The following is a 26,616-nucleotide window of genomic DNA, read 5'->3' on the forward strand; positions in this document are numbered from 1 at the left end:
ACAACTGAACATGAAAACAATGAGTTCCACCAAAATCTACTACCATTCTCCCAAAGACAAGACAGTACAGACACCACCTAACTTATGAACATTCAGATACAAACGGGATTGCAAATTGAAACTGTGTTCAAAGCAGCCCCTGTGCCACCTGTAAGTTTTAAATTTGGTTTTGCATCCCTATTCTGCTTAGGTACAGTACTGTATGTACATACAGTGTATTGTGTTTAAGGATGAAAAAACATAACAGTATGTACTGTATGTACTGGCTTAATATCATAATGTACTTGAATAGGCATGAACAGTACAGTAACCTATTTAGGAACAACTCGTTCGTAAGTAAGGTGGTGTCTGTAAGTGGCTGTTGTATAAAAGAAATCTGAGAATTTTCCATTTATGGTAGTTACTGTCTTAAGGTGAGCCTTGGGTTTTGCATGCTAGAAAAAAGTCATTAGCATGCCACTTTTGGCTTGCATGCCAATGGTTACCCAACCCCACACTAACCGATGTAACCTGAATTAAAACAAAGAAAGAGTTATGTACCTGTGCCTTATATCTACATTCAATCCTGATAACTACAGACTTGTAACAGAGACAAGAGAAGTTTTTTCATGAAATCAATGCCAAGGAACCTTCCATAAAACTTATGACTAAAAAATGTACACACACTAAAAGTTATTTCAGAAAAAATACCTGACAGTTTTGAAATTAGGGTTCAAACTTAAGGGACACAGAAATTCATATATTCAATATTTTCCTTTAAGGGATAATCTGTTGGCTTATTTTCAAGAGCTTTTAAGAAATGCAAGTCTAAACAACTGGATATAGAAATGAGTTTAATTGAAAGTTTTGCAAAATCTTATTCACCATGGCTTATGGTGCAAAAAGGGCTAGAAAAATCTACAACCACGGGCTACAAAAAGGAGCACCATCATAAAATTTCCTGTTCATACAGTAACAAGGTTGCATAAACAAAAAAGATTTAAGGAAGAGAACTATGAATTTGTGTTCCACTTCAACATTACTATCTGAAGCAACTTATGCAAGAACAGGGCCACAGATCAAGGTGAAAAAAAATGAAATTTGTTATGCAATGTAAAATCTGCAATCTTTCCTATGTTACAAAATGTCTTGCTCTGAATGTAGACAAGTTATAATAAAAAGTTGCAAGGATAATGCTTTAACAATTCAGTGTTCAGAATAACATCATAGAATGGACTTGGGACAACTGTCAATGTAAAAACACCTACAAAATATAATGGATCGTTAGTATCAGTAGGCCCAAAGTGATTAGGAACAAATTCTTTAGTGACAGAAACAATCACAAGAGACTGGGATTTTGGGTATGGTTAGTAAAACAATTATGAAAACTGTTTCCGAGCAGGACAGCACCATTTGTCTTGTTACTCCTAATCACATCATATATATGAAGTGAATCTCAGAATAATCACTTATAATTCTTCTAGTGAAGGGACCAACTGCCTTTGAAAGCTAAAGGTTCTGTATTTGTTGTTATAATATATTTTAAAAAATCTACACAAGAACTGTCTTTTTGATTACTATATTTATTAATGTAAACTGATTTATACCATTATTATCATCTTGGAATAACTTAACCATAAAATATTTCCTCATTACCAGGGTGGATCAAAGGACTAAAACACACAGTCGGTTAGTCAGACAAAGGGAGACATCAGAAAGATATTACTCCTTAAATAATCAAAACTGACTATATTCCAGGCAGTTCTGCTCTAAAATTGAGAGACTGTTAGGTAATGAAAAGAGAATTGCTTTCAATTACAAAAAACTACATGGCGCAAGGATTAAAGAGGCTGAATCTCTAGAGCATTTGAAAAATAAAATATCAATAAAAGTTCTCTAAAACTGGAATCTAGTGGAAGACTAAACAGGACAAGTAAAAAATTGGGTAGTCTGTGCATGATTGGAAATCTGACATACAAAATTGCATATAAAAGTAAGATTATGTAGACACCATCCTACTTACAAACAAACAGATTCGCAAATTAACATTGTGTTTAGAGTGCTCTCCTTGTCCAACTGTAAGTTCAAATTTTGTTCCGTGTGCCTATTCTTTTTAGTTACTATAAACTACAGTAATGTGCGCACAGTGTATTGCAGATGAAAAAACATGCATTAATTACTGTATTGACTTCATATCATACTGTACTTAAATAGGCAAGAAGAGTGCAGTAACAAACTTACAAACAATTCAGCATATGAACAACCGTCCAGAATGTAATTCATTCAAAAGTAGGGTGGTGTCTGTATTAGTATAGTAGTATAATCCATACTGATATATGGACATGAATATGGTATAACATAAAAACTTTACCTAAAGCATTTTTTCAATGTGGGGATAAAATGTTAAAAAAGAGTGCATGAAGTCAGATGGCAGGTAATGTCAGAAATGACACTATAAAGGCATTGACTGAAGTTCCTTAAGTACAGAAGATGAGATTATGATGAAAGGGAAATGTAGATGGAAAACCTTGGTCAAGTACTTCACACTACTCCAAGGTGAATAATACGCGTAGCATCAACTGGGCTCCAAAGGGCACCAGAAGAGCTGGAAGGTCCTAAGTCACCAGTATTAGAACTAATTTGCATCAGGATTTTATTACTGAAAATGAAAAACAATAATGGATGAGTGTCCTGCTCAAATGATTAGTATTCCTTCTACAAAAACACTCACACATTCATTTCAAGCAGCTTGGCATTTTTACTCATCCAGCATCCCCAATGTCCTGCTTGTTCTGGATTACATAACTTGTATTTCAGCTATACTTACATTGAGCAAGACGCCAATAGGGTGTCGACCACAAATGGTGTTGCCATACTTTTTCAGGTACTCGCTAAAGGCACTCGGGTTTAATGTCTCAATTAGGTTCATTCCTTGTTTGTCTAATTTTTGTATCGATTGCCAAATCTCTCCCACTGAGCGGTCATAATAAGTGTATCGGAAGCGCTGTCCCCAGTGGCAGAAATCAGAAGATATCACAAATAAGCTCTGGAAAAACAATTTTCCCACTATTACATAATGAAGTTAAAAAGGAACAAATTAAAAGCAGACAATGAATATACAGTACAGTAACATAATCTAACTCACATATTAATTGGATCTGAATATAAAATTTAGACCAAAGGTCAAGCACTGTGACATGTGGTCATTCAGCATTGAAAATGATATTGTAATGATACAATTAAGTTTGTTCATACTTACCTGGCAGATTTATATATATAGCTGTATTTTCCGAAGTCCGACAGAAATTAAAAAACTTAAGACACACGTAGTGGGAGTCAGGTGGTTAGTACCCATTATCCCGCCGCGGGAGGCGGGTATCAGGAATCATTCCCATTTTCTATTCATAATTTTTATTTCCACTGTCTCCTGAGGGGAGGTGGTGGGTGTACTTAATATATATATCTGCCAGGTAGTATGAACAAACTTAATTGTATCATTACAATATCATTTTGTTCATGAAACTTACCTGTCAGATATATATATAACTGAATCCCACCTTAGGTGGTGGGAAGAGACAGAATAGAACGATTTTAGTAAACATATATATGCAGATAAATGATATCTTGATTCCTTACCTGTTAGCATAGCTGACTTCGTGGTTACTGCCGCGTAAGTCTGCTTGTGCTACTAGAGTTTGCCAGCGAGGTAGAGACCTATATAGCTGGTGCACTCAAGATGATCTGTCAACGGGGGCGTGACCACGATGTGACTAGACCATTGACCATTACAATGAGGCAACGAAGTAAAAACCACCAACCTGGCCTAGTCTACCAAAGGTATACCACTTAAAACTAGGACTAAAGAAGGGGAGCTCCGCCTTCGGGTCAACCCACACAAAAAAACACACACAATTAAAAGCTCACCTAACCACTAAAGGAAAGGATGAGTGCTACCCCTCCTGCCCCCAAAACAGTGTCTGCAGCGACGTATGGTCCAAGCGACGAGCAATGTTCGTATGTCGCTTTCACCTCCCGCAGGTAGTGTGAAGCGAACACCGAGTTATGCTCCGCCAATATGTGGCACTCAAAATGTCACTGAGTGCCTTATTTCTGTGAAAGGCTATCGAGGTCGAAATAGCCCTCACCTCGTGGGCATTCACTTTTAAAAGCTTCATGTCACTATCACTACATGTGGAATGAGCTTCCTTAATGGGTGTCTCTCAAGAAGAAAGAAAGCGCGTTCTTTGACATGGGAAGATCGGGCTTCTTAACCGAGCACCACAAGTTGCCCGAAGGTCCTCTACAGTCCTTCGTTCTGTCTAAATACAATTTGAGAGCCCTGACAGGGCACAGGACTCTCTCTGGCTCATTACCCACGATCTCTGTCAAACCCTTGATTTCAAATGTCTTGGGCCAAGGGTTGGACGGGTTTTCGTTCTTTGCTAAGAACATAGGGCCTTAAAGAACAAACGGCATCAGAGTTCTAAACCCAAACATGCTTGCTTATAGCCTGGATCTCACTAACTCTCGTTCGCCGTCGCCAGAGCAGTTAGAAAAAAGTGCTTCCTTGTAAGGTTTCTAAGCGAAGCTAAGTTGAGAGGTTCAAAAATTACTGGACATCAAAAACTTTAGAACAATGTCTAAGTTTCCAAGAAGGAACTCTTGGTTGAGGTACCTTCGAAGTCTCGAAAAGACTTCAGAAGATCATGAAGGTCTCTGTTATGGCTAAGTCCAGTCCTCTATGCCTAAAGACTACAGAAAGCACACTTCTGTAGCCTTTTATCGTAGGCACCGCTAAGCGAACTTCATTTCCCAAGTAGAGAAGGAAGTCTGCGATCTGGCTCACAGAGGTAGGGTGGAGGAAATGCCTTTCTCCTGCACCAGCTCCGGAAAACAGCCCACTTGGATTGGTATACGGCAATAGAAGAAGGTCTTCTTGCCGTTGCGATTGCTTTCGCCACAGGTCTTGAAAAACCCTCGCTTTGGCCAACTTGGTGGTAGTCTGAACGCAGTCAGACTCAGAGCGGGGAGGTTTTTGTGTACCTCTCGAAGTGGGGCTGTTTGAGTAGATCTATCCTTGGAGGCAGAGTCCTCGGAAAGTCTACTAGAAAGGACATGACCTCTGTTGAACCAGTCGGTCGCTGGCCAGAAGGGGGCGATGAGAGTCATCCTCGTTCCCTCTGATGCCGCGAATTTCCTTATTACTCCCCTAGGACCTTGAACGGGGGAAAGGCATATACGTCTAGTCCGTCCAGTCCCAAAGAGGGCGCGTTCTACTGCTACTGCCTCCTGGGTCTAGAACTGGTGGAGCAGTACAGCGGGAGTCTCGTTGTCCTGGAAGTTGCGAAGATGTCTACGAGAGGACATCCCCCTAACTTCCACACTCTGGCATACTTCCTGATGAAGGGTCCACTCCGTCGGCAGAAGTGAACTTGTCGACTGAGCAGATCTGCACGGACGTTTTTCTACCCTGATATGAATCTCGTCAGGATAGAGACGTCGTGTGCCTTCGCCCATAACAGGATCTCCTTTGCACGGAAGAACAGGGATCGAGAGTGGGTTCCTCCCTGTTTCTTGAGGTATTGCCAGGCTGTGGTTGTTGTCCGAGTTGATCTGCACCACATTGCCGGAGACTTCGTTCTGAAAGAACTAGAGCGCCAGATGAAACTGCTGCCAGCTCCTTGAGGTTTATGTGCCAGGACACCTGTTCCCCTCTCCAGGTGCCTGACACTTCCTCCCCCCCCAGTGTTGCTCCCCACCCCGTGGAAGACGCGTCGGAAAACAACACTAGGTCGGGGTTCTGAAGCTTGAGGGAAAGACCCTCTGCGAGCTTCAAAGGGTCGGTCCACCATCTTAGATGTTCCTTTACCTCTTTCCTGATAACACCAGAATCGAATCCAAAGTGTTTTGGTGCTTCCAATTGTCGGCAAGGAAGAATTGAAGAGGTCTGAGGTGCAACCTCCCTAGGGAAACAAACTTCTCCAGTGAGGAAATGGTCCCCAGCAGACTCATCCATTCCCTCACCGAGCATGATTCCTTCCCAGGAAGGTTGACACTTTGCTTAGGCAATCTAGTTGTCGCCCCTGGGACGGAAAAGCCCGAAAAGCCACTGAGTCCATCTGAATCCCCAGATAGACTAAAGACTGAGAAGGGGTCAGATGTGACTTTTCGAGGTTCACCAGAAGCCCCAGGGACTTCGTTAACGACAAAGTCGTGTGAAGGTCCTCCAGACACCGGTCTTTCGAGGAGGCTCGTACGAGCCAGTCGTCCAGGTAGAGAGAGATCCTGACTTTGGAAAGATGAAGCCACCTCGCAATGTTCTTCATCAGTAGGGTGAATACCATGGGAGCAGTGCTGAGTCCAAAGCAGAGAGCCCTGAATTGAAACACTTTTCCTTTCAGGACAAACCGCAGGTATTTCCTGGACTGGGGGTGGATGGGGACGTGGAAATACGCGTCCTGTAGATCTAGTGAAGCCATCCAATCCCCCGGTCTTAAGGCTCCCATCACTGACTGAGGTGTCTCCATCTTGAACCTCTGCTTGATGACAAAGAGGTTGAGGTTGCTGACATCGAGTACCGGTCGACATTCCCCCGACTGCTTTGGCACCAGGAACAGTCTGTTGTAAAATCCGGGGGGAATTAAGGTCGGAGACCGGTTCTACGGCGTGTTTCATGATCATCTGATCTAAACAGATCGTAAAGTACTTGTTGCTTTTCTCCCGATAGGAAGGAGACATGTCCTGGGTGTCGTTAGACAGCGGGGGTGGTTTCAGGAACGGGATCCGGTAACCCTTCTTTAAGATGTCCAAGGACCATTTGTCCGCACCTCTCTCCTCCCAGGCTTGCGCAAAAAAGCTGAAGCCTGGCTCCAACCGGTGACTGAAGGACTTCTGCTTCACTTCTTGTTCTTGGCAAGCGCAGTGGTCTGCTCTGGAAGTGCCTCTTCCTCGAGGGGCTGGTCCGAGGAAGAACTACTCGAAAGGGCTTCGATTCTTGAGAATCGAAACTCCCGAGGACGAAGGAACCGCAGGTCTCCTTAAGATTGTGCGAGGAGATCTTGCGTGGCCTTCTCTGTAGGCTGGTAGCAATGTCTTTTACCATAGCCTGGGGGAAGAGATGATCCGAAAAAGGAGCAAAAGCAAAAGCAAATCTGCTTTTTGTGACGGAGAGGACAGATTTAGCTGTAAAATTGCAAAACAGGGATCTCTTCTTCAAGAGCCCTGTGCAAAAGTGAGCTGTCAGCTCCTCCGAACCATCTCTGACGGCCTTGTCCATACACGACATTACGCTGGACAGCTCCCCCAGACTAATCGAGTCGGAACTCCTAGACTTGGCATCCAGAACTCCCAAACACCAATCTAGAAAGTTGAAGACCTCTAACGTCCGAAAGAGGCCTTTAAGGTGGTAGTCCATTTCCGTAGTAGACCAGGAAACTTTCGAAGAGGACAGGTGAGACCTCCTCGAGGCATCCACGATGCTAGCGAAGTCTCCTTGAGCTGACGAGGGAAGTCTAATACCTACGTCTTCTCCCGTTTCATACCAAATGCCAGCCTTCCCACTAAGTCTCGAAGGTGGCAGGCAAAAGAAGTCTTTCCTGAGACTTCCTTTTCTCCATCCAGTCATGGACCTTACGAAGAGCCCTCTTAGTTGAAAGGGACTTCTTCATTCTGACGAATGCGGAGACCTTGTTGATCTTGGAAGAAGAAAGTTGTGAAGGAGGAGAGCGAGGAGCTTCCGGGTGAAACGTATCTCCAAACTCTGATTGAAGAAGGCGGGTCAAAACCTGGTAGTCGGAAGAGACTGCCGCCAAAGGTTTCTCATCATCCACTTCAACCGAAGCGTCGCTAACCTCTGCTTCCGACACAGGTGAAGTTGGAGGAAATAAGGCTGGACCAAGACTATCTGGTCTAAGTTTCCAAGAGGCGCGTTGCTGTGAAGTGGAAGGCAAAGCTGACTCCTTAATAGAAACTCCGGTCGTATCTCTAAGACCCGAAGTAACTTGCAAAGTCTCATCACAAACAGGTGGGAGGCGACGAAAATCCACATCTTCGTCCAACCCAAGCGTCCGTTGGCGCACACCTGGCGTCCACTGGCGCACACCTGGCGTCCACGGCGCACACCTGGCGTCCACTGGCGCACGCCTGGCTGCAAACTAGCGCGGGATGGCGTCCACTCGCGCGCTGCTGGCGTCCGCTGGCGCACGCTTGCCGTCCAACTGGCGTGCGAATGACATTTACTAAAGCTCGCTTAACATCTCGTGCGCGCTCTGCTTCCGCTGGTGCACTCTTAGATGCCACTGGCGTTCGCTTGGCTTCCGATCCGAGCGTCAGGAATCGTGAACTTGCACGAAGCGTTCACGCAAGTATCGAGCTCTCGCACCGCAAGCTTACGAGCGGGTAATACCGCTTCATGCGCAGAGCGAGCAAAAATCCTCTTCACGTCCTCCAGAGAGCCGCTGGGGAGTCGCACGCACTCTAGCAGGCGAAGAAAGTGGAGAGATAGACGAGCGAGGAGAGGGAGAGAGACCTTCTAGATCTCTTCACAGGCAGTCGGTCATCCTTTCTCCTGGGACGTGGTTGCGTCCCTTTCTTAGCAAGAGCATCAGCAAGCTGTTGCTGCAAAGAGCGCAGGATCTTCTCAGTAGGAGAGGATTCCTTGTCAGGTGACGGGCTGATCCTGTGAGAAGACGAGGGGCGAGGGGACGCCTTCTTCCTTCTCCCAGAAACTGCCGTAGCACGCGCTCGAGAGCGACTGGGGCGCTCAACAAAAGTCATCATCGATGACTCCTTACGCTTCTTCTGTGGCGGGGAAGGCTGCGAACACACTCTCAGGCGATGATCGCCTCTCGAGAGCCAAAAACTGGACGTGAAGCGTCACGATCACCAACGCTCTTTTCAGCGGGCGTGAAATAGAATGAGAGCTCCACCCCTTGTGCGGGGAGGAAGCCTCTGAAGAAGAGAACACTCTTTCAGACGGCGTGCACGCGCACGCTCCTTGGCAGTCTGTGTAACGTCAACAGATACTGCCGAAGGCACGTCAGATCGGTGGGCGTTCCCCGTAACCCTCCTGCGGCTTTCGACATGCCCCTCTCCCTGAAACCTGGGAGTCCGGCAGCGGTCTCTAGGCCTAGAGGCGAAATGGGGCCGATCTGACGCACCCTCCACAACGAAGGAGCACTGTCACTGACTTTGCACCTTCACTTTTGCCTTCTAAGGCGAGCACTTTAGATTCTAAATTACGAATCGACTCTAAGATAAGTGTAAGGGTATTACCCTCCACAGCCACTGTTTCAGGGCCCGAAGGCAACACTACAGGGTTAGGAGTAGTGATTAAAAAAGGAGGGTTAGTAGGAGAAAACATGAACTTCCTGACGTTTACCTGAAACGCTCCTGGAGGAAGACCTCCTTAACCTATCCCGTTCAAGCTTACGCAGATAGGACTCATACGCTCTCCATCCAGAATCAGAAAGACATCACATTCCTTGCAGCGACTTTCATACATACAATCATGCTCTCTGCAACTCTTACAACAAAGTATGAGGGTCTACTGATGCTTTCAGTAGCCTACCTCGACAATCACTCTTGGTACAAAACCTGGCGCTAGCCGAACTAGAACCAGACATCTTATTTAAAGAGAAATCAAGCCAAAATCAATCAAATCCACAATTAACGTGTGCCTAGCCACCGATCCAAAAGTCAAGATACCAAAAAATCAAAAAGGGGGTACTTATAGTAGCCAAGTTTCCTAAATTCAAGACGGAGGTGCTGAAAACTGTGTTTACAACACCGGCGACAGAAAAATTATGAATAGAAAAATGGGAATGATTCCTGATACCCGCCTCCAGCGGCGGGAATGGGTACTAACCACCTGACTCCCACTACGTGTGTCGTAAGTTTTTTAATTTCTGTCGGACTTCGGAAAATTAAAATAGCTACGTATATATATATCTGACAGGTAAGTTCATGAACAAAACAAATTTGAAACAATTGTTAGGCAAAGGTTGAAAGTAAGATGGAAGAAAAAAATATGAATGGAAGTACAGATAAAGAAATGAATGAGGTTGCAGCAAGGGGTCAAACAGAAGCTGTCAAGAACCTTAAGTAATACCAGAGTGCGCTGCATGAGGTGCACTGATGGCACTGCCCTGCTACGAGGACTTATAAGTTAATACATTTTATATCTCTAAGACTATTATTATTGCTCACAAGGTAGTATATAGTTTTCCCTAAACTGCCCATTTTTATGGAATACTGGAAAGGTAATGAACTTCCACGCACCAAAGTCAGTGGATGTTACAAAAATAAGATTTCTTATAAAACAAAACTGATTTTGAATGCAGCCACTCATTTACATAAGCAAAATTTGTTCCCTTCACAAGCCCTACGCACTCCCATCCCAAATCTAAAAACACAAGTAACAAATGCACCGAAGTTTCTTCGACGCAATTCAGTTTTCTATACAATGTATTATATGGTGTATAAAATCAACTATGACTGGCGCTCTCCAGTAGCTCACCAGATGTGGTAGAGTGAGGGTATGTCCCACGGCTCCAGAAAGTGCTGTCAGATGCACAGTCCATGGCTAACTTCAACCTTAAATAAAAAAAAAACTACTGAGGCTAGAGGGTTGCAATTTGGTATGTTTGATGATTGGAGGACGGTTCATCAAAATACCAATTTGCAGCCCTCTAGCCTCAAAAGTTTTTTTAGATCTGAGGGCACATGGATGGACAGACGAAAAGACGGACAGATGGACAGACAAAGCCGGCACAATAGTTTTCTTTGGGTTCCTAAAGTAGTTAACAATCCCACTTACCTATTAGGTGCAGGGGTTTCTCCCACAGATAGGGTGATGACTACCAGAGGATTAACAGGGTTAAATGCCTCAGTGAGTAAAAAAAAATAGATGAAGCTAAGTGGTCCAGAACAGAAGCAAAAGATGGGCTACCAGGAATACCGAAGGGAAGGCCAACACAGAAGTGGGAGGTGGTGGGGCATGAGCATGCATCAGTACCCCACCCACTGCAAAGAGGACCAACTTGACACTGCTCACTGCAAGTCCTACCCTTACAGAAGAAATAATAGAATAAACAATATTGGTGGGGATTGGTAGACAGAGAACACAGACACCATACACTCATATCCTTAACTCCTTCACTGTTCACTTGTTTTAGGTACATCCTTGATTCAACAAGAGGAAATCACCATCTATACAAAAATGCAAAAAAAAGTTCCAACTCAGCAACCAGTAGAAGCACAGCACGATGTCCTTACTTGTCCAACTTTTATTGACCTTGCTACCAAGTTTCAACAACCAATTCCAGCCCATGGCGAATACTCCTACATAAAAAGCAATGGTTCGTATTCCTGTAGTAACAAAGACCTTCAAATGTAGTACATAATAATGTATAATACAAAGTATGGTATATAAAGTATACAAGGAATAATAGATAGTGTTTTTTATATTAGAATCTAAATCTAAAATATTGTTCTCATCATACCTGAAATAAAAAGAGCCCTTCATTAGGGTTACTTCTCTATCCAATACTAACACTGCAAACTGAAACGGGCTTGAAAATACTAAACCAACGATATTGGAAATTAGAAACATGACATTTTTGTAATAAAATAAGGTTTTATATATACTTACCAAGTAATCAGAGTGCAATCAGTTCCACTTATACGGCCGCTTGAATTCAAAATTTTGTGGATAACACTACAAATGTTTGTATAGGTGACTAGGTCCACCCATACAAAAAATAACCACATATTATGTTACCTACACTGAAATAAAACCACAACCCATCCATTGAGAGTGGTGGGTGCTTCAGATTCATTGTAACCCCTGGCTCCACAAAGCTTGGTACCTTGTTACAAAGTGAAGAGACAATAGGAAAAAAATCCTATGCTTCCTTCCATGATACCAAGCCAGTTACTAAAAATGTTCTCAAGGTACCAGAAATTTAACACTGTTTTAAACTTCCATTAAATTTACTGAGAAAGGAAGATAGATTTTACACTTCCAGTAGGTCCAAAGTAGCAAGGACATAAGGGTCATAAAAAGTATGAAAGCTAAGGAGGAAGAGGCTACTCTGATGTCTTTAGCTTAACATCAAACTAGGCAAAATGTTCTCCCAAATCTGAGTGTCTCAAATCAAAAGTCCATTAAGGTGAGGGACAATACGTTCTAGTCAGTGGATGAAAAGGTATCTTGTCCTATCACCATATGTAGAGGATGATTCTCTGAAAATCCAACTGGAAAGAGACCTCCTATTACTCCCATAAAGCTGGAGAACGGTTTTGGATGTTTGGAGAACGTACTGGAGACAGGCTGTAGCTGGAGCCAGAAGAGCTGGGTGCCAATCAAGCTAGAAACCCGGAGTTGGTGGGAACTCATGAAAATTAGCAGCTGCTCGTGCTAAGGTGGTCGTAGTACCTGGCAGACACTCAGAGCATGAACTGGAGCTTGACAAACAGGGTGTATGGCAAGTTGGTCTTGAGATGAGCTAAGAGTTTGGGACTCCTGTCCATTGTCCAGGTTATATGGAACAGTAAAGCATGGAATGCCTCTACTTAAGTGGAAACTGCATCTAAGGGGTTATCCAATGGCTAGCAAGGTATCAATTGGAGCCATGCAGTGGAGTTGTCTGGAGCTAGCACATCATCAAAAAATAAACTTGAGTGGGCGAAGGTCCCATGAGGTGGTATCCAGGTTCAAAGTCGGTCTACCCCACAAAACCCACAGATCCCGACACATCAGGGGATCGAAGTTCTATGGTGGAAAGGAAATGTTTCTGATGGCTCAGCACATCCGTCTGAACTTTCCAATTCCTTGAATAATCAAGTGATCAGCAAACTTAATTATCTAACCAAGGTAGACGATCAAGGAAGCCCTAAGTGGATGCTTTCAGCTCTCTGAAATACGTAGATGTGAAGGTTTTGAACATGAAGAGATGCTAGTTCCATGGAACCATCTCTAATCCCCTTATCTAAACAGGAGATCACTCCCGAAATGTCTGTAAAAGCTTCCTCACTCAACACTGAATAGCTCTTCAGTTTACGTCCCAAGGCTCCTACTGTCCACTCCAGGAAGCTAAAAACTTCGAATACCCTAAAGATATTCTTAATGAGGTGGTCTAATTCTGACGTCGTAAACATTATCTTGGCCGAGATGAAAGCCGATCTTCTCGCCGAGTCAATAAGCGCGGAGAAGTCTCTCTGGGCGGAGGCACACACACCCAAAGAGAGAGCTTCTCCGGTTTCGTAACACAAGTGTCTCCTAGCTGAAAGATGAGAAGGAGGGAAGTAGAAGTTGACCTTGCCTTGATCCCTCTTATCCTCAAGCCAAAGGTTAATTTCCTTTAACGCTTTTCAAGCCGATAAAGACAGTACTACTAGTTTCGGTAATTTCCTGGAGTCTTCCTGGTTGTCCCTCATGTAAGAAGACACTGGAGACGTGGAGGTTACTGGCGAGAATGAATCAGAAAAATTGTCTACAAAGTAAAAAAGTAATGCTTTGTAGGCAGTGAGAGAAGACTCTTTATCCTCCTCTTCTTCTTTGGCTGAAGAAATAGGTGAAAAAGTCTCTACAGGTTGGATAGGGGGCGCCGCAGGTTGAATAAAGCCCAAAATGCTGTCTAACTTATTCTGGATGGCTGACAGAGAATGATCGGGGGCAGCCATCACCTGAAGTCCTGTCGGTAGGCCCGAAGCTGAAATTGATGACATAGGCTGTCCGAGCGCTTCAGACTTGTCTCTCTGTGCACTTGGTTGCATATATACCTGTGGATGCTCGGGCGCTAGCGGTAGCTCGGGAGCTAGTGGACACTTGGGCGCTAGTGGGCGCTCGTGGATTCCTGGGCGCTGGTGGGCGTTCTGTTGCAACTATATTCCTGGGCACCAATGGACGCTCGGGAGCCAAAGGTTGTTCTAGCATCGCTGCAGAAGTTCCCGGCGCCAAAGGCTGCTCTGGCAAGCGGGCAAACTGTGGCACCGATGGGCGCTCGGGAGTCGGCGTGTTCTCATACTCCGAACGCTGAAGATGTCTCCCAAGAGTCTCGGGGATTACAGGAGGGACTGGTGGCAGTCTTACCTGTCCTTCAGTATTACATGTGTGGACCGGTGCTGAAGACATCTCCGAGAGTCTACTCTTCCCCGTGCTCTTCACCTCTGAATGTCTGCTAGAGGAAGACTTTCTCGACGACGACTTCGACTTGAGAGGATGTAATCCTCTCACTACGACGTCCCTCTCCTGCCGTATCCTGAGAGAATCTCTCTGGAGAGTCCCAAAAACTACATGAAGGCTGTTCCTTCCGTAAAGGGCTAGCCTTTTTACAGGGGACTGGAGAGGGAGACAACTTACAAGCCCTCCTTTTCAATGGACGGGACTCGTCATGGAATCGCCACTGGCGCCTGGGAGAGGACTCCCCGGAGCTGGAAGCACTAGATGACAGCGGTACTCCTTTAGAGACACCTTTCCAATGGCGCTCTGTTGCAATCTGGGATTTGTCAACAGAATCGCCTGAGGAGGCAACTGCTCGTGGGCAGACCCCACTAACCTCCCTTGGGCTACCAGTATGCCTCCTCCCAGGTTCTGGGGAGTTTGACAGGGACCTTTGCCTAGGAGAATCGGTGGGACGAACAGCCACCTCCTCCACAACACTTACACTTGCACTCACTTCACCATTTACCTTGTCCATTAAAGTTTTTACAGACGCTCCTAATTTCTCCATCGCTTGGAGCATGATCGAAAATTTCTGATCGACTCTTGCCTCTAAATTGGTCACAGCATCGGGTACGGGTGTGAGAGAGCCAAGATTAGGACTTGGAATGACAGGTGGAGGGGAAGGCTCAGAAAGAGACAAATTATCATTAGACAATTTCTGACTAATTAAGTTTTTGCTTTAGCTCTAGAAGCTGCTTTTCTCTTTTTATCTCTCTCTAACTTGTTCGTGTAACTAGTCAAGATCTTCCAATTTCTTTGATCCCAATTAATACACTCCCCACAAGTTTGATGTGGTGTACAAGTCAGTCCCCTACAACCTGTGCAAATTGAATGTGGATCATTACCCACTTTAGCGATCCTAGTATTGTAGCCTTTGCTACAATACCTAATCCCAGATGAACTAGTGTCTGACATTATGTAGACCAATTCAAAACTAGTGAATTTCGCTGCAAAACTATTTAAAACTATTATAAATTCCAAAATAGCTATCACCGAAAACAAAACTTTCAATATTTAGAGTACTTCACCAAATAACTCCAACAAAGAGCGACGGCAAAGAATTCCAAAAATTCCGCTGCTACTGAAACTGTGTTGACAGTACCAGCCGGCAGAAACAACTGATTTTCGGACGGTGTTGGTTCCTCACTCCCCCAATAGTGGGTGGGGGGGTATCACCTGACCAAAACAAACTAGCGCTTCCACGAATTTCAAAAATTCTAGCTGCCAACGGTTTTAGAAACTATAGCTATGTAACTACTTGGTAAGTTGCATACATAAAATTATAAGATCTCAGACAAAAGGTTTCTGTCGAGTACCAATGGGAGGAAGGTAAAAAAACATCTTGCTCCCTCTCAGACAAGAGCAAAACTCCTAATTCCTCCATAGGAAGGGATTTCTCCAATCAGCCCAAAACTCAAAACAAAAATTCTTGTCCACCATGGACAGGATCCTGAGACACTAATATTATTTAAAAGAGCATCTGATACTGAAGAGTTGGTGTCTGGCAATCGGGGATTGATGTCGGACACTTAAAGCCAGAGCCAGGCATATAAACAGGAACTGGCGCTCAAGAAAAACCAAACAGTGTGCTCTCAACAGGTCCCAGGCACTAAAGGAGTGCCGAACTTTCAAACACAGAGTTCAGATTCTGGACTTCTGGGAGTCATGGGTGTTTGGTACTACATGAATCACTGGACAAGTGCTTTGATGCCAAATACCAGTGTTTTTAAGTATTTGTTGAATTTAGAAAGGTGGTTTTCTGCATATTTACTTGAGAGAAGTTTTTTTTTATAGTGTACCTGAAATAGCACTGCCATTTTCTTTCATACACTCAGGTTCCAATGTTTTTTCTGTTTTTTGTTTATTAAGTGTTTCCTCCTGTTTCTTACTTGAAGTGTATATTGAAGTAAAAGTAATTTAGTACAGGCAGTCCCCGGGTTACGACGGGGTCCGTTCTTGAGACGCGTCGTAGTAAGCCGAAAATCGTCGTAAAGCCGGAACGACGCTTGGAAATATGTCTTAAACTAATAAAAAGTTATAAAAACCTTACTTGTAATCCTTTGGTTACACTACATGTTGTTTCCTGTAGTTTTATGTACAACCTGGAGTTATTTTCATAAAAGAATGCTGGTTCTGAAGGTAAAAAAAAAAACTATTGTAATCCTCTGGTGACACTATATTCTTGAAGTTTTATGTACAACCTGGAGTGATTTTGAAAAATCTTGAAGGCTACTAGAACAGCTGGTTACTATTTACGTATCATATAGACTAATTAAAGTAAATGTATCTTTAAATAGGCTTATATATTAGTATCAACAAAACATTTTCCTGCCATGAGTCAGAGGCCGTTTAATGAAACGAAACACTTTCTCTGTCCTATCTGTTCAGAAAATAAACGTTACGTCAATCCCGAGACCATTGTTGCCAAAGTTGTCTCTCTCTCTCTCTCTCTCTCTCTCTCTCTCTGATCAAATACATTGGAAACTTGACATACGATTGCCCTAATATACGAATGTTTTGAGATATAACAGAAAATTTGCGAAAAATACAAGCTTTGATATACAACGAAAATATTTTGAGATACGATTTTGCGATGAGGTTTTAGTTGTATAGGCGACGATAAATGGGCGTTCAGTCTGTTTGTTTGTTGGTGCTGCATGTTAACACGTCGTTGTTTAGTTCGTTGTATTTGCGCCTATTTTTCGTGTTTATTTTGTCTATTTATTATTAACCATGGGTCTCAAAGCTAAAGACAAAGCAGGTGATAAGAAAAAAACCCAAGAAAATGATTTCGATGGAAGCAAAACATGAAATTATAGCAAAGCATGAACGTGGCGTTCGTATCGTCGATTTGGCAAACGAGTATGGTCGAAATCCTTCTACAATATCCACGATCATCAAGCAGAAGGAAGCTATAAAAACCCCGAGAGACCATTGTTGCCAAAGCGTCTCTCTCTCTCTCTCTCTCTCTCTCTCTCTCTCTCTCTCTCTCTCTCTCTCTCTCTCTCTCTGATCAAATTACGTTACTGGATAATGTCTCTCTTTGGATACTTCGATTTTGCCAAATATTGAGGGCTACAAGAACAGTTGATTACTATTTACGTATCATATAGACTAATTAAAGTAAACGTATCTTTAAATAGGCTTATATTATTAGTATCAACAAAACATTTACTGGCATGAGTCAGAGGCCGTTTTAACGAAACGAACACTTCTCTGTCCTTAACTCGTAGCGTCGGAAGACGCCTCTCTCTCTCTCTCTCTCTCTCTCTCTCTCTCTCTCTCTCTCTCTCTCTCTCTCTCTGATCAAATTACTGGATAATGTCTCTCTTTGGATACTTGGAATTTGCGTTGTAATCTAACCAGAAACTTCGTTTTGTTATTATTACTGGAAACAAGCAATGATTTTTCATTATTTGCGCTTTTTGGACTGTTATATGTAAACTAGTATGTATTCATTCGCTCGGAAACTAGTTCGCATATGAGGTGTGTCACTAAAAAACATAGAAAAATACAACATAAAAAAGTGTCGAAAATCATCATAATCTCAAAATTTTTGTTGTAATCTAACCAGAAACTTATTTTTATTTAATATACTGTGCTAAACTATAAAGGATTTTTATCATAGTATGCGTTTTTTAAAAAGCGTCGTTAACTCGGAGCGTCGGAAGACGCTCTCTCTCTCTCTCTCTCTCTCTCTCTCTCTCTCTCTCTCTCTGATCAAATTACTGGATAATGTCTCTCTTTGGATACTTGGAATTTGCGTTGTAATCTAACCAGAAACTTCGTTTTGTTATTATACTGGAAACAAGCAATGATTTTTTCATTATTTGCGCTTTTGGACTGTATATGTAAACTAGTATGTATTCATTCGCTCGGAAACTAGTTCCGCATATGAGGCGTCACTAAAAAACATAGAAAAATACACATAAAAAGTGTCGAAAATCATCATAATCTCAAAATTTTTGTTGTAATCTAACCAGAAACTTATTTTTATTAATATACTGTGCTAAACTATAAAGGATTTTTATCATAGTATGCGTTTTTAAAAGCGTCGTTAACTCGGAGCGTCGGAAGCGTCAGCGTCGTAACCTCGGAACAAGCGTCGTAACCCAGGACGGATTTTTCCATTGAATATTAAGAAAAAGCGTCGTAACCTCGGAACGTCGTAAGCCGGAAACCGTCGTAACCCGGGGACCGCCTGTATTTGGTATTTACTAGTATGATTAGCAACTAATTTTGCACAATGTACCTGTTATTATATTTACTTAAGAGTTAAGTTGTTCTAATAAAATTAGAGTTCACAACACAAACATGGTGTTTCCTTGAGCCAGGCGCTCTCCCTCATTCCTTTACCTTCCTGCACGATGTGGGCTTAAAGAAACCCCTCATTTTGGTGCCCAGACCCTGTGAACACTCCCTCTAAGAAGATAAGTAAGTTGTGCAGTGAAGATAATGGAGAAGTTAAAGAGGACAAGGATGACATGTCGAGGGTGGGTGACAAAAGCTTCCAAGGTTCTGAGTGACCTTCTGGAGTCCTCCACCACAACCATTAGTCAATTTGAGTACGCCATCAAGGAATACGACCAAAGACTAGCTAAGTTGGATGCGTCCAAGAAGCATAGAAATTGATGTAGCTGAAGAAGAACTAGAACAACTTGGATGAAGCCCATGAGTTTAGAACAAAAAGTGTGCAGCCTAGGATACAAGCTGAAGACCAGATAAGGAAGTTAGCAGCAGCAGCAGCAGCGGGTCCTGGTTCTATAAGTGGTCAGTCTTCATCTCAAGAATCAGATGTCACCAACGTCAAGTTACCCAAGCTGGAACTGCCAAAGTTTAGTGGCGAAGTGACCCAAGGCAGTCCTTCTGGGATCAATATACTTCCCACATCGATGCAACAGACCTTCCAGTGATCAGTAAGTTCACCTATTTGTTTTCTTTGCTGGAGGGAGATGCCAAGAATGTAGTAAAGGGACTAGCCCATACCAGTGCTAATTACCCGGTTGCTTGCAATTTACTGAAGGAACGCTACTACAAGCCAGAAAGGATTATTTTTGCTCATGTCCAGGCATTGTTAAATGGTCAGGTCAACCAACATTAATGTCAGCGGACAAAAGGGTGTAGCACAGCTGTGGAAATTACGAGATGACATTCTAATACATATCCGCAGTTTGGAGGCGCTAAGCGTCACTGGTAAACAGTGTGAAGTGTTTCTTACACCTATCATCCTCTCTCGTTTGCCCAGTGAACTGCGGCTAGAGTGGGCCAGGGATGGTGATGGACATGAGAGTGATTTAGATTGGTTATTGACATTCTTAGACAAGGAAATTTCAAGATTAGAAAGGTCTGAAGCCTTTAAGGGAAAGAGTAGTAGTGAAGAAAAGAAACTTGAAAGTAAGAGTTCTAAAGACAAGGTGTACTCAGTCACAGCCCTTCATGCTTCGTCCAAGCAAGAAAACACTATGTGCAGTTTCTGTGGCAAGAAACACAAATCAGAAAACTGTTTTGGTGTTCTAGAATTGAGTGGAAAAGAGCGAGGTGAAAAAATAAGAAGTTTAGGCCTATGTTTCAAGTGTTTGAAGAGTGGACATATGTCAAGAGTGTAAAGCTCGTACAAGGTGTACAAAGTGTAACGGTGCCCACTCTACCTTAATGTGTGGTGTTAGGCTGGACATTAACCTAAAGAAGGAAGAAAGTGAAGCAAAGGTAGGTGCTGTTGGCAGTGACAAGCCTAGTGATGTGGCACTTCTGACAGGGCAAGGTGTTAACTGTACCATTTTACAGACAGCCAAAGTTCAAGTGAGTGGTAGTGATGGTACTGTTGTCACTGCTCAGGTAATGTTTGATAATGGTGCAGACAGATCATATGTTAGTAGCAAATTTGTGAAGAAGTGTAAACCACAGTGGATCACTAGTGCACCTATGCCATACTCTAGTTTTGGGGGTCATAGTAGTGGAAAAAATGAACACAGAAATGTTTATGAGTTAAAGTTGTGGGACTCTGACAAGAAATTGGTACCTATCATTGCTGCGGAGATTCCCAGAATATGTCAGCCCTTGGTTAGGCCTGTTATACCATATTCAGTGCTTAACTCTTTTTCTCATGTTGCATTAGCTGATGATTACCACCATGATTCTCCCATTGAGATTGATATACTGATTGGTCTAGATTTCTACTGGGCACTGATTTCTCCTGTAGATGCCTTCCAAATTAACCATGTTGTAGCCATGAAGTCTGTCTTTGGTTATGTCTTGAGTGGCAGGCTGTAGAAACCACTCACACTTGTACGCATTCTGTATCACAAATTATTGTGTATCTCCTCTGTTTCAGATTCAGATTTGTGTAAGTTTTGGGATCTGGAAACTGTAGGGGTTAAGCCTAGGGAACTTGTTGAAAGTTATAGTGAGACTAAAGTTTTCAAAGAATTTGAGAGTACTCTGAAGTTTGTGAATGGTCGCTATGAGGTTGCACTGCCATGGAAGGATGATTCTGCTAAAGAAAAACTTTTGAATAATGAAGTAATAGCCCATAAAAGGTTAAGCAAGCTAATGGTTAAGTTAGAACAAAATAAGGAGCTTAAGAAAAAGTATCAAAAAGTGTTTGATAGTTATGAGTCTGATCACATGATAGAAGAGGTACCAAGACAGGAAATTACTATATGCCTTATCGTCCAGTAGTGAAGTTACACAGTTCAAGTACTAAGATAAGGCCTGTGTTTGATGCCTCTGCCTCTTGTTACAATGGTGTATCATTGAATGACTGTTTGTCCTCAGGCCCATCACTCAACCCTGACTTGGTTGAGGTGCTCATTTGCTTTCGTCGTTGGCCCATTGCTGTTACAGCTGATATAAGAAAGGCATTTCTGCAAATTAGTGTACAAGAGAAAGACAGAGATGTTCATAGATTTTTGTGGCCAAGAGACGATGGTACAATACGGCACATGAGATTCACACGTGTACCCTTTGGTAACACAGCGAGCCCATTTCTGTTAAATGCCACTATCAAACATCATTTGGATAAGTATCCCCCCACTAGTGTAGTGCAAGATTTGAAGGCTAACATGTATACAGACAATTGGTTGAGTGGTGCAGATTTTGCTGTAGAAGCAGCTGATAAATTTTGTGAAGCCCGTAGCATTTTTGCTGATGCTAGTATGGACCTTACAAAGCTTGTGTCAAATAGTTTGCTGACTACTTCTCAGTTATGTGACAAGGTACCCTTTATAAATTCTGGTGAACGTAATACTGTATTAGGCCTTAAGTGGTGTAACTCACAGGACAGTTTCTCCTTTGATGACATAACCTCAGATTCTATTGTAGAAGTAGTCTCTACTAAGCGAAGCATCCTTAGTGTGATAGCTAAGATTTTTTACCCTTTAGGATTAATTAGTCCATATGTTATGTATGGCAAGATACTTTTTCAGGAACTCTGGAAACTGGGTCTGACTTGGGATCAAGAAATGCCATCAGAGTTGAAGCTTAAGTTTCAGAGATGGCTCCTTAGTAGTCAACATTTTAAGAATTTTCTGATAGATAGATGTTATTTTCCACAAAAAGCCTGGGAGAAGCTTAGTAATATGGAGTTACATGGGTTTGGTGATGCTTCTGAAAAGGGCTATGGGGCTTGTGTGTACCTGCGAGTACCTGTGGAGAACAGCTCATATAAGGTGTCATTAGTATGTATCCTCTAAGTCAAGAGTTGCACCCATAAAGACAATTACATTGCCGAGGTTAGAACTCATGGGATCTCTTTTGTGTTCAAGATTAGTCAACTTTGTGAAGAATGCCCTTAACCTAGATAACAGTGTTAGAGTTAGGTGTTGGACAGATTCTACCATTGCTCTGTCATGGATTCAAAGAGATACTAGTAAGAAGGACACATTTGTAGCTAATTGGGTAAAGGAAATCAGAGAGTTAACACCTCCAAGTTGCTGGCAACATTGTGGAAGTAAGGACAATCCAGCTGACCTGATAACATGGGGTCTTTTGGCGGACATTCTTGTGGATAGTACTATGTGGTTCTATGGGCCTAGTATGTTAAAAGACACCCTATACCAGGAAAGGGAAGGTAACACAGTTGTTAAAGATAAAGAGGAAATAAGCACAGAAAGTACTGTTGCCTGTCTCAATGTACAAGGAGTGCCAGAAAAACCCTTTGATAGATTTTAGATTGATTCAGTAAATTAAGCAATGTGTTAAGAGTTACAGCTTAAGATTTGTTTATCAGAAATTGTAAAATTAAAATTAGTCAAAACAAGTTGGAAGGGCCCCTCTCATTACAATGAAGAGATTGATTTTGCTAGATGAGTTGATTACTGCATCCAAAGAGAAGTGTTTTCTGTAGAAATAAAGGCACTTTTAGGTAACAAGGCTATTCCTCAGTGGTCTAAATTAAGAAATCTTGACCCCTTTCTAGATGATAAAAGATTATTAAGAATTAAGGGTCGTCTTGAGTTTTCTAACTTAGATTATGACACTAAACATCCTGTCATAATTCCCAAGGGTCAATTTGCTAAGTTGTTGATCAGATTTCAGCATGAGTTTTTGAAGCATGCAGGTGTGGATACTGTAATTTCATCCCTACGGAATAGCTTTTGGATTATAGGAATGAGGAGATTAGCTAAGACAGTAATGAAGGAATGTTTAAGTTGCCGTTGGCATGATTCAAAACCTTGCAGTCAACCTGTGGCTCCATTACCCAAAGAAAGAGTAAGGTCTTCTCCACCCTTTGATGTAACAGGCTTAGATTATGCAGGCCCTCTCTTTTGTGCCGATTGTCCTAGTAAGAAATTTTATGTATTGTTGTTCACTTGTGGTGTTGTACGAGCCTTACACCTAGAGCTTACAGAATCTTTATCCTTGTCTGACTGCTTATTGGGTATAAGAAGATTTGTTGCCAGGAGAGGTTTACCTAGTGTCATATATTCAGATAATGCAAAGACTTTTGTAGCTGCTAAGTATGAGGTACAAAGGATGATAGCCACTCGGCTCCCAAATGGAACTTTATAGCCCCTCGTGCTCCCTGGTGGGGCGGCTGGTGGGAGAGGCTCATTAGGTCAGTTAAGCTTGGTTTGAGAAAGACACTAAATCTGAACCATGTAAGTAAGAGTGAATTAGAAACTATACTAGTAGAAATAGAATCATGTATTAATTCTAGACCGTTGACTTATGTGAGTGATGAACCTGATTCCATTCACTATCTCACTCCCTCACATTTTATCCTAGGACGAGCCCCACACTGTAAATCCTTAATAAATGTAGAGCCATGTAAGGTGACTTCCAGGGACTTGAGTGAAAGAGAAGTTGTAAGAAACCAGAAGCTAGAACATTTTTGGAAACTTTGGAGTAACAATTATATAACTAATTTGCCTCAAGTTGTAAAGGGATTCAATAAGAAATGTGATTTGTCTAAGGGTGACCTTGTGTTGATAAAAGAGGATAACATTCCTAGATTGAAGTGGCCTCTTGGGGTTATTGTAGATGTGTTTAAAGGTAAAGATGGACTTGTAAGAAGTGTAAGGCTCAAAACTAAAAACGGGGGGAGATGACTAGACCCATTCAAAGATTGTATGATCTGAAGTAGGTGGTAGATCCGAAGATTTTGATTACTGCTGATGCATCCTGTGATGATCTTGCTAGAGATGTATGTGATAATCCTCAAATGCCCATGCATACTGTGAGTGATGATGATGTACTTCCTAGGTCTAAGTCTGGTAGAGTAATTAAGCCCCCTACTAAGTTAGATTTATAAAGTCACTGTAAATCATGCAGTTGTGCATGTCAGGTAAAACTTGATGTGATTGTTAGTTTGTGAAACTACAGTACTAATTTTCATTGGGGTTTTATTTTTCTGTCAGATATAATTAGATAAGGGTCTAAGTTGTGCTCTTTAAATAGGTGGCTTCGTCCCCCTATTGCCGGGAGAAATGTTGAATTTAGAAAGGTGGTTTTCTGCATATATGTACTTGAGAGAAGTTTTTTTTTTTTTTTTTTTTTTATATGTACCTGAAATAGCACTTGCATTTTCTTTCATACACTCAGGTTCCTCCCAATGTTTTTTCTGTTTTTTGTTTATTAAGTGTTTCCTCCCTGTTTTCTTACTTGAGTGTATGATTGAAGTACAAGTAATTTAGTATTTGGTATTTACTAGTCAACACATTTATGAGTATGAATTCCAGCAAACTAATTTTGCACAAATGTACCTGTTATTATATTTACTTAAGAGTTAAGTTGTTCTAATAAAATAAAATTAGAGTTCACAACACAAACATGGTGTTTCCTTGAGCCAGGCGCCTCTCCCTCAATTCCTTTACCTTCCTGCGGCACGATGTGGGCTTAAAGAAACCCCCACAGTATTTTAGAAAAAAAGAAAAAAAGGCACTAGGAAAACGGATGCACAAAACCATATGGACACCTTTCCAACAGCTGTCCACTGAGGTCGGGTAACCGCACAAGATCTCAAATGAAGGGGCAACTACCCATGGGCAAACCCCAGCGACCCTCCCTTCGACTTCGTATGCCTCCTGCCAGGTTAGGGGGTCTTTGACAAAAAGACCTTTGTCAAGAAGAGTCGGTGGGACAAGTAATCACCTGCTCCCTTCAAAACACTTAGCTGATTTAAGGTTACTTCTCTGATAACCTTGTCACAAGACTGGCAATGGCATGGGAAAGAAGCGTGGGAGCCAGGCACAGAAGCAAGTGGATAAAATCAAAGGGCTAGTAGCAGGAGAGACAGCAAAAGATATGACAGCTGTGAGCCGACACCAGACTGCTCACTATTGCTTGGGCACTTTTGGCTATATACAGAGCACGGGCACTAATGAGCGCTCTGGGAGCTCAAAGCATAAGTTGGCGCCTGCGCTCTGGGTGCTAAAAAGGAACATTCTATAATCTACGCAACATCTCGACTGTGTGTGTATGGATCTAAATTAGTACGTATATGCATTGCCGAAGCTAGTACTTTCACACAAAGTAATGCCCAAGCACATACTTTACACAATATAGATACTGCTGAAGCAAGTAATGAGGCCGTCCTTGGCCAACAAGAATGTATTCCTTAAAACTCATCTTAACTAAAAACATTAAGCACCTTTCTCTCCTTACTACTTCCTGCCCTTACACTAAACAGATCTGCAAGTAGACTACGTTGGTAAACAAATATAAAACGTAAATCTTTGCTCTAAAGGAATGACGAAACATCCAAGAATTACGGCTTGCTAGACGCCTACCCCTTGAATACATACAACATCCAATGTAGAGTTTGGTCTAAAGGACTGATGTCAGAAAGAAGAATTACATTTTAGGGCAAAACTATGTTGGCAGCTCATAATAAAGGCAGTCTAGCAAAAAAATAAAAAGACAAAAAAAACTTTGCATAGCTTTTAGCCTAAAAGAATGACAAAACAGTCAATAATTACTTCTAAGGCAATTACTAATTCAGTCATACCCCTTAATCCAAGTTACGAAGGCAAAGACGAAGATTTTTTTGCTTCTGTGTACGAAAATAATTCAGGTTGCAAAAGGGTGTATGTACTGTAAAGTCTGAGATTCGCCCGGGCCGCTGAGAACAATTTTAAAACTCGCGCCCCGCCAACTCAGACGACCTGCCACCATCCTCCCGCTCTCCCATTGGTTCCTGATGCTAGTCACCGCTGTAAGATCTTGCTCTCCTATTGGTCAGCATCTGTCCCATCATGCCTCTATGTAAAGGCGTTTCTTGACCATTTCTTGCGGCAGCGTTATCGTAAACACCTGGAATTCGTTCGTTCACATAGATTTCGTTTGTTAACGTAAATTTGTGTTAGTGATTTCGCTTTCGTTGTACTGTTGTAAGTTACTCTATCTTGTTGTGTGTGAACTTGATTACTTACGTTATTAGCCATGGGTCCCAAGAATGTTGCTGAAGTTCACTGAAAGAAGAGGATGCTTTCTATAGACCAAAATGGAGATAATCAAGAAGTGTTATTGTTTTCTGCCATTTGTTAATGTGTTTCGTAAAGTTTAGTGTTAACGTTTTCTGCCATTTCTTAATGTGTTTCGTAAAGTTAAGTGTTCATGTTTTCTGCCATTTGTCCTCCTCGTCTGTCGCCACTTTTGGACATCGCCTCACTCAAAAACTAAGGTTCCACATTTTACTACATACATACGTATATGTACATACAGTATTTCTTGTACCCTGTACACTAATACACTTTATTTACAGGTACAGTCATGGTTAGGTTAGGTATTGAATGGTCCAAATTGTTGTACTTCATTGTTTATTGCTCAATTTAGCTTTATTATAAAATTTACTGTGGTGTTTTTGTAGGGCATGGAACGAATTATATATGAAAAAATCAGGTTATGGAGGCCGCTTCGGAACGAATTAATTCCGTAACCTGAGGCACTACTGTAGTGGCTTGCGACCGCTTATG

The 26,616-nt window shown here is 42.2% G+C and overlaps 1 protein-coding gene across 2 annotated transcripts in view; it reads right to left on the reverse strand.

Moving 5' to 3' along the window:
• Positions 1-26,616, reverse strand: part of LOC135218293 (protein MEMO1-like) — a 72,160-nt gene that overhangs the window by 6,011 nt on the left and 39,533 nt on the right. The window contains exon 7 of one of the 2 annotated variants that reach the window (XM_064254507.1): positions 2,807-3,025. The exons of the other annotated variant lie outside the window; for it this stretch is intronic. Coding sequence (XP_064110577.1) covers positions 2,807-3,025 — 219 coding nt within the window. The remainder of the gene's footprint in view (positions 1-2,806; positions 3,026-26,616) is intronic. 2 annotated transcript variants of the gene reach the window in all.

This window comes from Macrobrachium nipponense, chromosome 9, assembly GCF_015104395.2.
Source record: "Macrobrachium nipponense isolate FS-2020 chromosome 9, ASM1510439v2, whole genome shotgun sequence".
NCBI classification, from domain to species: Eukaryota; Metazoa; Arthropoda; class Malacostraca; order Decapoda; family Palaemonidae; genus Macrobrachium; species Macrobrachium nipponense.